This window comes from Leguminivora glycinivorella, chromosome 12 (genome assembly GCF_023078275.1).
Source record: "Leguminivora glycinivorella isolate SPB_JAAS2020 chromosome 12, LegGlyc_1.1, whole genome shotgun sequence".
Lineage (NCBI taxonomy): Eukaryota > Metazoa > Arthropoda > Insecta > Lepidoptera > Tortricidae > Leguminivora > Leguminivora glycinivorella.
In genome coordinates this window covers 3,584,013-3,597,910 of record NC_062982.1, presented here as the reverse complement: position 1 = coordinate 3,597,910, position 13,898 = coordinate 3,584,013, and the positions used below count along the sequence as shown (strand labels likewise).

The 13,898-nt window shown below is 43.1% G+C and overlaps 1 protein-coding gene across 2 annotated transcripts in view; it reads left to right on the top strand.

Moving 5' to 3' along the window:
• Positions 1–13,898, top strand: part of LOC125231594 (low-density lipoprotein receptor-related protein 2) — a 490,961-nt gene that overhangs the window by 435,336 nt on the left and 41,727 nt on the right. For both annotated transcript variants that reach the window (XM_048137051.1, XM_048137052.1), the window contains one exon: positions 5,343–5,474. In XM_048137051.1, the coding sequence (XP_047993008.1) occupies positions 5,343–5,474 (132 nt within the window). The remainder of the gene's footprint in view (positions 1–5,342; positions 5,475–13,898) is intronic.

Below are 13,898 nucleotides of genomic sequence, written 5' to 3'. Positions count from 1 at the left end.
AATTTTTCAAAATTTTCTTTTTGTATACTAATCTTGGGGTGGCTGTCTACCCGTGTGCAAAATTTCAGCGCGCTCGGACCATTTTAAAATTTTTCAAAAAAAAAGTCGGCCATTTTGATTTTTTTTTAATGCCATTCGATGGACCTCGGGTGACTGTATAACATTTGTTTGAGCACTTTTCACTTCTTTGTACCGTTACGGAGCTATGGTAATTAAAAGAAAAACCTCCATTCAAATTTCAATTGGCCCTCAAAGGCCGCCATTTTGAATTTTTCAAAATTTTCTTTTTGAATACTAATCTTAGCGCGACCGTCCACCCGTGTGCCTAATCTCAGCGCGCTAGGACCATTTTGAAAATTTTCAAAAAAAAAGTCGGCCATTTTGATTTTTTTTTAATGCAACTTTTTTCTACTCGGATACCTGTATGACATTTGGTCGAGCACCCCCCGGCTATCTCTTACGGTTTAAAAGTTGCCATACAAAATAAAAGTGGCCAGTTTTCCCACATTTGTAGCACTTTTCAATTTTTTTTTATTTCATTCGAATCAAGGCCGCTTGGAGATTCTACGACCAAAATTTGAGCACTCCACGATAAATTTGAAAAATCGTCAAAAAAAAAAGTCGGCCATTTTGAAAAAAAAATGGCGGCGTCAAAAACTGCCCAGGGTCCTCTATGACATTTGGTCGAACACTCCCCGGCTAACTCCAGCCGTTTGGCCAGGCCGTCCAACATTTTTTTACCCGGAACCGGTAGACCGACGGTCTGATCTATCCGGGGTCGCAGGACCAAACTCTATACGACCACACCAAACACTGCCACCTTCAAATCCCCCTTCTGCCCATTTTTTGTAAAATGTCAGTCGGGTTGTAGCTTTATATTATATAGATATACTTACTTATATTATAACTAGCTTTTACCCGCGGCTTCGCCCGCGTAATAAAAGTATTCATTAAGATTTTCATTTGGATCCGTAGGGACCGTAGGTTTCTCTGTAGGTATATATTTATCTGCGATTATTTCGATTGCACATAATACTTTTGCTTGCAATGATTGTAGAAATATTACACATCGACCACAGCGTAGGTAATTCTATATACGCTGGGGAAACCTTTATAAACATCCCACATAGCCCGTATTTCGACACTATGATCGGTGGGTAAAAAGTACTTTTTTCTATTATCCCTTACAATTTTTTACATTTTGCTTATACTTATCGCAAACGTAATCTTCAAGCAAGCAAACAACGATCGTCTTAGAGCACATTGATTGTAAGAGACCGCCGACCGATTATCCGTATCCCTCTAACGATACCCATATTATCCGTATCCGTATCGCTATCGCTAACGCTATCGCTATCGCTATCGCTATCGCTATCCCTATCGCTATCCCTATCGCTATCCCTATCGCTATCCCTATCGCTTTCCCTATCGCTATCCCTATCGCTATCCCTATCCCTATCCCTTATCAAGACGTTTAATGATATAACACTTTAAGTTCTCGCGCTTTGTACACATATTTAAAGTCACATACAGGTCGAACGCGATTAATTAACATTATTTTTACCTTTTTTCCCAACGTTTCGGCCAGGTTGCACTGGCCGTGGTCGCGGAAGACTGACGTCCCAGCAAAATGTCACCGGAGATGTAAACAACACAAAACTACCCGATATTAATTTATATAAATGTTCGGGGTAGACAAATAAATATAATCTACCCGCTTTTAGTTAATGTTTATTTCCCACCATGTTTATTTTAAAGGTAAAAATAATGTTAATTAATCGCGTTCGACCTGTATGTGACTTTAAATATATGTTTAATGATTTCTTATCAAGTGCTAAAATATAAAGTTTCATGGTTTTATCATTTAAAATTAAGAAATCCCATACAAACTTTCAACCTCTTTTTCAACCCCTTCATCCCTTTTTTTCGAAATAAAAAGTAGCCTATGTTCTGTCTCAGGGTCTAAAGATTGTCTGTTCCAAATTTCATCAAAATCGGTTGCGTGGTTTAAGCGGGAAAGCGTAACAGACAGACAGACAGACAGACAGACAGACAGAGTTACTTTCGCATTTATAATATTAGTATGGAGGAAGATGTATTCTCATGTTTAAATGTCATGCTATTTCAGTCAGTCTTAGTACAAGAAATACTAACTTTGACCGAACTAGTACGGTAAGCCGCAAGCGAGTAATCGCGCATTCATTAGTCGATAGGGCCATGCGGGGTACGAGAGATTTCTGGAACGCTTGCCACAGGGCCCGCATTCGGGGAAACGTTTTCATTAGTCGATAGGGCCTTGCGGGGTACGAGAGATTTCTGGAACGCATGCCACAGGGCCCGCATTCGGGAAATTGAATAGTAACAGTAACTTTCATTGGTTGTTATCTCGCCTGCGGGGAGTCCCCGTATGCTGCATAACGACCAATCAATTTGCACCACTTTCATTGGTTGTTATCTCGCCTGCAGCGACTCCCCGTATGCTGCATACCGAAAGAGTTAACGATCAATTAAATTGCACCACTTTCATTGGTTGTTATATCGCCTGCGGGGACTCCCCGTATGCTGTATACCGAACGAGTTAGCGACTAATGAAATTGCGCCATAAGCAACGAGCTATTGACGATAGAATCGAACTAAAGATGGTCGATTTCTTGTAAATAAGAGACGCGATGACAACGCGAGCGAGTTATAGTCGCTAGCGATGAAGTATAAATCGCTCGCTCTCTCTTTTATTTACACGGGAGCGACTATCTTTTGTTCGTTTCTATTGTCTATTGTCGCTTACTCACTAGTGAATTGAACCAGTGCCTAGACTCGAAGAAAATCATCATCCTCCTTGCGTTATCCCGGCATTTGCCACGGCTCATGAGAACCTGGGATCCGGTTTGACAACTCCCAAGATTTGGCATAGGCACTAGTTTTTACGAAAGCGACTGCCATCTGACCTTCCAACCCGAAGGGTAACTAGGCCTTATTGGAATTATTCCGGTTTCCTCACGATGTTTTCCTTCACCGAAAAGCGACTGGCAAATATCAAATGACATTTCGCACATAAGTTCAGAAAAACTCATTGGTACGAGCCAGGTTCGAACCCTAGACTCGAAGAAAATGCGACGGAAAATTATTATGCACTACATCTGTACATGTTTTGACCTCCCATCCCAATCCACAGGCTAAGCTACATTGCTATTGCTATTGAATTCCAAGAGCTCACGCATGACGATACAAATGGGTGACCCAATACGCATCTGGGAAAATGGCCACCTGTCACATAACCCGGGGTCACTGTTTGTCTTTGATTTGAAGGACGATTCGAAAGGTCACTGATATAAGAATGGTATCTGAATGATGTCATATGGCCTATTTATACGGTGTAAGAAATCGTATACGAGTTTCAGTATATTGCTGAAAGAAATCAGTGCGATCAACAGTGCGATGTTCGAGCCAATAAGCTACGGGCAAATGAGCGAAATGCACGATGTTTGAATGATATCCTTTATACCGGGTGTCACTAAAACTAACGCCAAAACGAAAAAGGATGATAGTACATCTAATTAGCTGTCACATTATGCGAGTTTGACCTTAATGAAAATGTTATAGTTTTTGAGATATAAATTTATAAAACGCATAAAAATTTAAAACAGTGAAAATATCTCGAAAACTTTGACATTCTCATTAACACTTTCGCTACCAAGAACCCGACTGTCGGGCACACCGCTCGTAGAAGCGTAGCCGATTACATGGGTTTCCCCGTATGTAGCGAAAATGTCGTAGCGCCGCGTAGAGCCCGGTTTCGAAAGTGTTAAGAGTTTTGAATGATTCACGGTTATTATCATTAGACTTATATCAACTTTGACATCCACCCGCCTACTTCAGTTTTCCGTGATCATGATGCATGTAACTAACTGCGTCGAAATATCGGGAGCTCGACAAAAATCAAAAAGGTAATCACGGTCTATATCTCGGTCAATATAAGTATAAAACCACATTAAGGTCAAATTCAAATTCGCTTAAAGCTCGGCCACACATGCGCGATAGCGTAGGCGGAGCGGTGGCGGAGCGTCAGCGGAGCGCAACGATAGCGGTGCGCCGGACGAACGCTGGCGTTGCGTCCAGCGGACGCCGGCGGGAACTAACGAGCGCAGATTGCGAGCGGAATGCACGCGGATTGCGAGCGGAACGCCAGCGTTCCGCCGGCGCACCGCTATTATTGCGCCCCGCTAACGCTACGCTATCAAAACGCTTTATGTGTGGAGAAGGCTTTAATGTAATAGCTAATGACATGTCCTATCACCTCTTTTCATTTCGGCGTTGGTTTTACGGACACCCGGTATAATATCGTAAGAGACAAGTGGTGGCATGGCGATATTGGCGATGTCACTTATGCGTCATCTAAGCGTTTCTACTTTGATTGGTTCGAATTGCCCTGTTGGTCAATGTTATTTACTCGGCAGGCTTTTATCTTTGTTTATTGTGTTTGTGACGCTAATGGAATTACGTTTAAATGTGGTGTTTGTATGGGACGTTGTCAATCCTTAGCAGTATTTGAAGATACATAATGGAGGTTAGGATAAAGTACTGTATTGCAAATAAAAGATACTAAATGAGAACAAAATGTGTCGAGGATGGTCGTTTGAAGTGATTTTCGGTGATTTGGTTTTATTAATTAAATTTTCTGTCCATCGGGATTCGTAAGTGTCAAAATTGACGTTTTCTTAATAAAAACCGTTATTTTTGATGTTGCCAGAAAATAATATACATTGCCGTACAAAAACCCAGACAGGAAGCATCATTAGGTTGTAACGTCTATATATCAATTTTGTTAATAATAAGTTTTCTCTTTTAATAAAAAAGAAGTCAATTTACAAAAACGTCTTATTTTCGCCTTCCCAGGGGGCGTCACAAGCCTTCGGGAATTGTGTATGAAATTTAAACTCTTGCCACCGTGACTGAATGGCCGAGCAGTTCAGGCATCCGTCGCGTAAACGGACGACTCTGGTTCGGACTGTGCTTTTTTTCTTTGTATATGACAAAATAAAAAAAAATCGTTTCTTCTCGAAATATAAACCCTTTTTGACAACATTAAATCTTCTGCCAAATTGCAGGACAGTTTGTTGGCAGAGGGGACTCCCTTACATAATCTAAGTGGGTAGAACTATCTGAGTAAAGTTTACGCTAGGTACAATTTCGATGTATTGCTTACAGAAAGTTTTAACTTCAATTTATCCATGATAAATAAATATCTAAGTGGATACACTCTAGGTACAGATTTGATGCAATGTTTACACTTTATAGCAATTTCAACCAAAAATTTTCACAAAAATCTTTTTTTTTGTCCACAGCTCCTCCGGAATGCGCACAGGATGAGCTCTCCTGTGGTCAGTATGTCTTTAACAAGACATACTGTTACTCCGCGCACTATCGCTGCGATATGCATGTCGACTGCATGGATGGCAGCGACGAAGCTGATTGCAGTAAGTACCAACGTTTACATTTTTATTACAAGTCTAATATGCGTCCCACTGCTGGGCCACAGTATAATAAAGAGTATTATCGTACAGTATGGCCATTCCTGCTCCCCGCTGAAAGTGCCGCCCACCCCCTCTCGGTTACCTCACAGTTACCGCCTGTCAAAAACGCGAACAGTCGACCTGTCATATCTCAGTCATACAAGCATGGTACGCGTTCACCTACACTAGTGCTAGGAACACGCCTCTTTCATATATTTACGTGTGTTTTCTCTACGTGTCTCGCCTGCATTAGTCCGCCGTGGCCGACGAGGTGGTGGAGTACGTTCGCCAGAAGACTGGCTTCACGCTGAGGGTGCAACAGCTGCAGTCGCGTCACTATGTGCACTTCAGCTCGTTTGTTGTGCGCGTGCCGCGGCCGCTGCAGGACACCATCGCGAGTGCAGACTTCTGGCCGAAGGGTGTAGTCTTTCGACGGTTCCGGGGCAACCTGCCGAATTCTACGCCCGGACAGACGACGCAACGAAGCCTCGACGTTACGTTGTCACCTAAATCTAGATAATTATTTGTTATGGTAGTAGATAGTTTATTTGTTATGCCTTTATGTATTTTAGTTACTCAGTGCTTTGGTTTTTACTGTCATACTGTGTAACGTATTTGAGATAAAAATAAATAAATAAATTTGATCGCCAGTGTTCGATACGTGTGGCTGAGCAAAGGCCCCCCTTTGGTTACCACTTGTCCCGGCCATGAGCGATCTCCGACCAGTCACTGAGATACGCGTCCATGTCGTCCCGCCATCTCCGCCTGGGTTTACCAGATCCTCGCCCGTCTTGCGGCACTCATACCGCGGCTATTTTAGCCCACCTCTGTGGGTGCCATGACAGCCATAGAGGCCAGGCATGGCCTGCCCAGTCCTAGCTTCGCGATCTTAACCCCAACATCAGTTAATGTATGCTTTTGAGCGCAGCGTGGAGTTGCGAATTCCATCAAAACCAAAGTATATAAATTATATAATATACAAGGTGCTCGCGAGGAACCCATATAACTTTAAGTTACAAAACCATTCAAAATAGCCAAATAACAGCAGACCTCGTGTTTTGCTCCAAGCGGTACACGGTCAGTAAACTTGACGGTCACTCTTATTATCCTACCGGCTGCGCCAATCGATAAAATACCGTGATTTTATGTGAAAAAATGGTAAATAAACCTAGTGAAAGTATATTTATGGTTAATTAAGTGTAGGCGTTTGCTACTATACATAGAATATTGTATTTGACGACCGGTCTGGCTCAGTTGGTAGTGACCCTGCCTGCTAAGCCACGGTCTTGGGTTCGAATCCCGGTAAGGGCATTTATTTGTGTGAAGAGCACAGATATTTGTTCCTGAGTCATGGATGTTTTCTGTGTATATAAGGATGTATTTATCTATTTAAGTATGTATATCGTCGCTTAGCACCCATAGTTCAAGCTTTGCTTAGTTTGGGGCTAAGTTGATCTGTGTAAGGTGTCCCCAATATTTATTTATATATTTATTTATTTGAGCCGTGTCTCGAAATGTAGGTACTCTGCGAAATACCAAGAATTATTTTTGTTTCAAGATCGGCATCGGCAATAACCCATTATCATTCGATTCATTATTTTCTCAAAATTACTTGTTTTGTTGTTTCAATTAATTTACTGAAATATACCAACCACGTTGCATCAATTTCCGCCTGACAAAATCACAATTACTTCCTTTGATTAGTCAAAGGAAGTATTTGTGATTTTGCCAGGCGGAAATTGATACAACGACCTTAGGGTCGTCCTGTCACACAAAACTCAGCCAACAATTATCAAAAATTTCCAAAATGAAAATCAATCCACGCGATACCCAACCGCAACGAAGCCAATGGAAACCGAATGAAAACAAAAGAAATTGCGTTCCTCCGAAGTCATTCCCCAACAAATACGTCGAAAACATCAGAGGCAAATCTCCTAGCGGTGAAACGATGCAATCCCGAGGACTTTAGCCAAGATTCCAATAGGTCATGCCCCAAAGCGTATCATACTTTTCTCTCTCTGCTCTTTAGTATTCGTCCGACTAAGCCAGTTGCATAATGGTTAGCTACAGAGCGTCGGAAAACGTACTCTTTGCTATACTCCCAGGAAATGGAATAGTTGAGGCGATGGATGAGATACATCTTTAATTCAACCCCGATTGCTTCTCGGTCCGTGGAACAAACTATCCTTTTCAATCCCAAGTTGCGAGATAGATCTACGATATAATTGAGAGCTATTAAAACTCAGACTGTCTCGGAGGAACTTTTGCGATATATTTGCTGGGAAAAATGTGCTCACAGTTAGTAAGGACCTGAGTAAAGAAGAATGAGTAAAGAAAAAGTTTTATTTGTACTTGTTGCGAAAAAGGTAATAATTGTATATTAAATAAATATAATAAATAAATATTATTATCGGACATCTTTACACAAATTGACTGAGCCCCACGGTAAGCTCAAGAAGGTTTGTGATGTGGGTACTCAGACAACGATATATGTACCTACATAATATAGAGGTACAATATTAATTGTCATTTTTTTAAATAACACTAATAATGACTTATCCAAACTTCAGATACATTCGTAATTCTAAAGCAACTCTTTTTTTTTAAATAACCTAAATATTTCAATGACGTGACGTGACGATCAATAATTGTTTAGCCCCGGAACGCCATTGTCAACAATTTATTACTTAATAACCTTCAATCTGTAAATTACAGTTTAAATTGTCTGGGACAGATCTGGAACAGGGCGATTGAAGGGTTAATGACGTCTTTGCGTTACCGCGATAGTTACTCATGAAATAAAAGTATGAAAACGGTTATATCACGCACAATACACCCCGACGCTGACCACGAACGCTGTACATTGTTCGAACTTCGGACTGCGGTGTCAAAGTGAAAGTCAATATATTCTTTACTAGCTTTTTCCCGCGGCTTCGCTCGCGTTAAGTTCGAAATTTTGCGGAATGCTCCATACAAACTTCCACCCCCCCATTTTAGGGAAATGGAGGGCTAGAAAGAGACAAAAAGTAGTCTATTTCACACTCCATTGCTTCAATTGTCTCCATTTAAAAAATCACGTCAATTCGTCGCTCCGTTTTGCCGTGAAAGACGGACAAAGAAACAGACACACACACACTTTCCCATTTATAATATTAGTATGGATTCAAATAGGCTTGCAGCAAGCACTTTTAAATAGTAAATTAATCATATGCGATTCAATGCGATTCCATAGTTTAATTTCACAATATTTGTTTTCCTTATTCATATAACTCTTCTTTACAATCTTGAGCAGAATTTTCTTAGTATATAAGGTCCTAATTTATTAGTTGCAGATATTTTAACACATGATACTTTACATTAAAATAATTAACTTTAAATATAAATTAAGAAATCTTTTCATGTAACTTTTTTGATTTCATTTTCCTAACAAAAAAATTAATTATAATTTCGTCTAAAAAAAATCATCATGTGCATTATCACATGTCACAATAACACTGTCTGTCATGTCAACAATTGTTTGTTGTAAATGTCGTAAAGGTTCGGCGGGAAAACTGCACATGTCATTGAAGTGGCCAGTTACAGTTAAGTGGTACGTAAAAGAGGTACTAGAATCTGTTCAATGAGTTTTCATTTAATAATCACATAAACAGGGTGTTTTTACGTAGCAAATTTGTTTTTCCGTTTTCTCCAAAAAATCATCGTAAAAGCTATAATGTTTCACGGTTTAATATATTCCAGAGACCGAGTAGGTACTATCAGCTGTAAAAATATCTGCATCTAATAAATTAGGACCTTATATACTTGAAGTGATATCCCGAAGCTTCCTCTAAAAGCTCGGCCACACATGCGCGTTTTGACAGCGTAGGCGGAGCGTTAGCGGAGCATCAGCTGAGCGCATTGATAGCGGTGCCCGGACGAACGCTGGCGTTGCACCCAGCGGACGCCGGCGGGAACTAACGAGCGCGGATTGCGAGCGGAACGCCAGCGTTCGTCCGGCGCACCGCTATCATTGCGCTCCGCTAACGCTACGCTATCAAAACGCTGTATGTGTGGCAGAGGCTTAAATATTATTGAGGAAAAAACATTTATTGAATACGAGAATGAAAAAATGCAACCGTAAGCAAGATTTTATAGAGCGTATAGGAAATAAATCTAAGTTTGTGATGGAAATATGTCGCGTGGCGAATTTGAGTAGAAGAACGAGTTATGGTTCCATTCACCGCTTCACGAGGCACGAACGAATGATGTTCGAGTCGAATGAAAGTTCAGATGCCATTGTTTTTCAACCAGAAACTTTACTATGAGATTTTGACGTTTTAGAAACGTCATTGAAAATTACATTGATTGTTTTGAGAAATTACGATACAGGTGCGAGATGAAGTTCAAAACGAGTGGCGAACTGAGAGAAATTTGCATTGTGAATTTAACAAGTTCGACTTCTTGCGGGAAATAAACGGAATAAATTACAATATTGAAGATACAAGTCGAATTTGTACGAACAACAAGATCAAACTTGTTAAAAAATATTTGATTGAATCAGTCGAACATATGTGGAAAACAGTAGGTGTCATGTTGCTTCTATAAAATCGACTTGTTGATTCAAATATTTTGTTGATTCATGACAAGTAACTAAGAGAAAATGTATAATGTACTAGTTACACTTAACTAAATCTAACTTGTTGTTTGAACCAAAGAGCAACTTCTAACCAAAAAACTTGTTGAACGAACATGAAAACTGGTTTTTTCTCTCAGTGCGATAAATTTTCTTTTGGTCGTGTTATGAATTGACACAAGTTACGAATTTCCTTTTTAGACATAGACATAGACATAGACATCATTTATTGGTAATAACGTATTACAGGTCACAATTGTTTCTTATTTCTACATATCTTATATCTACTTCACGATTAAATATTACATTTATTATTTCTCTTTATTCATTTTAATTCTTAGGCTAGGTTTTATAATATGATTATAAAAGTAAAATACAAAACCACATACAAAACAATACAAAATATATAAACACATTATAAAAAACCTAACCTAGGGTGCCGCCAGCAGCGGGGCAGGGCCCAAGCTGCCGGTGGTTAGGGCTGCAGAGAGAGGAACCGTCGGACTATCCGCGCTGTGTCCAAGATCACCGCCTTCTGCATCTGGCCCTTGATCCAGCCACCTAGCGAGAGTCTCTTAAGATGTTGGTCGAGACTCTTCGCTATGAGACCGTTCGCTGAAACGACTATCGGAACAATGATCGTTGATTCAACATCCCACATGGCGGTTATCTCGTGAGCCAAGTCTAGGTACTTACTGGACTTGTCCTTCTCGGCTTTCACGAGATTCTCATCATGGGGGATGGTGATGTCAACGAGCACTGCCCGGCGTTGCAGTCGATCTATTATCACAATGTCAGGCTTATTGGCTACAATAGTCCTGTCAGTGATAATAGATCGATCCCAATAGAGCGTGGCACGACCATTTTCGAGAACTGGCGCAGGTAAGTACTTGTAGTACGGTACTTCGCGGTCCACAAGGCCGTATATTGAAGAGCAAGTTGCTGGTGAATGATCCTGGCTACGAGATTATGTCTGTGCAAGTACTCGCCGTTAGCTAGATGAGAACAACCGGAAATGATATGCCTGAGTGACTCTCCGGGACGGCGGCATGCCCGACAAATGTCGACCGTACCGTCCTTCAGGATATATTTCCGGTAGTTGTTCGTCATCATAACTTCGTCCGCAATTGCACAGGCAAAACCCTCGGTTTCTCCGAAGAGGTCCCCGAATCGTAACCAGTTCACCGATGCGAGCAGATCTACATCGGGTCCCGTGAGGGCCTTGTAGAACCGCCCGTGTAGCTGCTTGCTCTCCCATACCGCCTTGCGGTCCGCAGTACTTAGTACCACAGGTTTGCGCCAGTTCTGTTTCGCCAAGGAGAGCGGCGTGAGGTTTCCGTCCACTGCCACCACATCACGATGCATCCCACACTCGTTGTTAAGGAAGTAATTCCTGAGATTGTACACCTCACGGTTGTGAAGATCTTTGGCGTTTAGGAAGCCTCGACCTCCGCACTTCCGTGGGATGTACAATCTCATAACAGACGAGCGCGGGTGTAACATACGGTGTGTGGTAAGCAGTGAGCGGACCCTCCGATCCAGGGCGTCCAGTTCAGTCTGGGTCCACCTTAGTATGCCAAAGGAGTATGTGAGTAGAGGCATTACCCAGGCGTTAAAGGCGCGCACTTTGTTGCCTCCTGACAAAAGACTGTTAAGGACTTTTGTGAGCCGACTGAAAAAGCGCTCCTTCACCGACCGTCTAATGCCAACATCCTCAATACCCAACGACTGTGACATACCAAGGTACTTATAGGTTTCTGATTCAGAGATAGATCTGAACGACATCGTCTCAGAAAGTTGTAAATTTTCTGAATTTACAACCTCCCCCCGCTGTACATGCATGACCGCACACTTATCGACACCAAACTCCATTCTGATGGCGGTACTGAAAACTTCTGTGGTTTTCAATAGCACCATCAGGTCTTGGGTGTTCGGTGCAAATAGTTTGAGATCGTCCATGTACAGAAGGTGAGAATGACTTCACCCTCTCTCCGAAGCCGGCAACCTAGCCCAGAATCCTTCAGCAGCGTGCTGAGGGGATTCAGAGCTAGGCAGAACCATAATGGACTCAAACTGTCACCCTGGAATATTCCTCGCTCAATCCTTATGAAGTCCTGCGGGCCAGGGGGTCATCCCTGCCTCCTGGTTGACGAAGGACTGTGGTCCACTGCCTCATACATGCAGCCAGGAAGGATATTAAAGCTGCATCAAGTTTATACAGCTCCAATACCCTTCTCAGCCATGAATGAGGCACCGAATCATAGGCCTTCTTATAGTCAATCCAAGCGGCCGAGATGGCCCCCTGTTCCGCCGAACTTGTTGGCAGATGGTCATGTCTATGAGGAGGAGCTCTTTAGTACCACGGGACCCAACCCTACATCCATTTTGAGCGGGAGCCAGAATGTTGTTAGCGACAATATGCGCGTTAATTTTTGTTCTCAAAATGGATGTAAGGAGCTTGTAAAGTGTAGGCAAGCACGTAATGGGTCTGTAGTTTTTTGCTTCCGTGGTACTACCGGACTTATAGAGCAGGAAAGTAACACCAGTTGTTAGGGAAGGTGGGAGAGAACCAAGATCGAGGGTTTGTTGAAATTGCGTTGCCAAACGCGAGTGCGAGCATCGAAACCATTTTAGCCAGAAGTTGTGCAATCCGTCCGGTCCAGGACTTTTCCAGTTCTGGGCCGTACGGGTAGCACAACTTACGTCGTCGGGGCTGATGGTGATAGCCTCCATAGGTTCGATGTTCTCGCACTCGCGTTCGACAACGGTCATCCACTCACCCTCCGTGTGTTCGACGGGCACCGACCAGATGCTACGCCAGAAATTAGACATGGCAGTAGCATCCGGCAGCCGCACGTCAGACACACGAGGGTCGGTTTCCTCCCACCTTCGGTATACTTTCCTTTGGTCGCTTTGAAAAAGACGATTCTGCTGGAATCGGTCCACACGCTTTCTGTAGCGGCGAATACGGCTTGCCCATGCATAGACTTTCTGCTTCAGGAAGTCGATGCGCTCTGTGACATTGGCTAAATAGTCGCGGGGCCTGATGTCCGTCCCCGCGAACGCCTGGTTCACAAAGCGCATTACTCGGGGGCGATTATTACCCCCTCTGAAGCAGATCAGCTTTGCAATGAGAGTCCTAACCGAGTTGATACGACGCTCGATCCGTACTTGCCATGCAGGGACACCTCCGACGGTCCTAGTTGCACGGTCAGCGTCCGGAAACTTGACTCGAGCAACACGGCACGCCGCGATGGCTCCGCAGTACATGATCGAGTGTGTATCATCTAGATCTTTACTAGTCCGTATAAATGGCTCTAGTAAAGCGTTTAAGGCTCCCATTAACGCTAGATTGCGTCTATTCATAGGCAGACGTGGTAATCGTGGCCTAGGATTGTTTGTGGAGCGATACTGCGTAATCGCCTCTTCCAAAGACCTCCTCAGTTGCTCATTAGCAGGCTCACTCACGCTCTGACTCGCGAAGTCCCCGCCGTCGTTACTGGAATCAACCCGCGGCGCCTCCGGTGCTAGGTCGGGTTCGGGCACCGGGTCCGGCGACATGGCGGGCAAATCCGCCCCGAGGCGGGGTCCGCGCGAGCAGCGAGAGCCTCCTGGCGAAGCCGATCAAGTGTGGCGTCATCCAACCGCTTTGACCGCTGAATGACGCGCACCTGATCCGATAGACGCTGCTCCGATACGGTGGTGGATGGCTCGAGTGCCTGAAACAGAGGCAGCATTCTAGAACGGTACGCGGATAGCCGGGTTCCCCCCTCTGT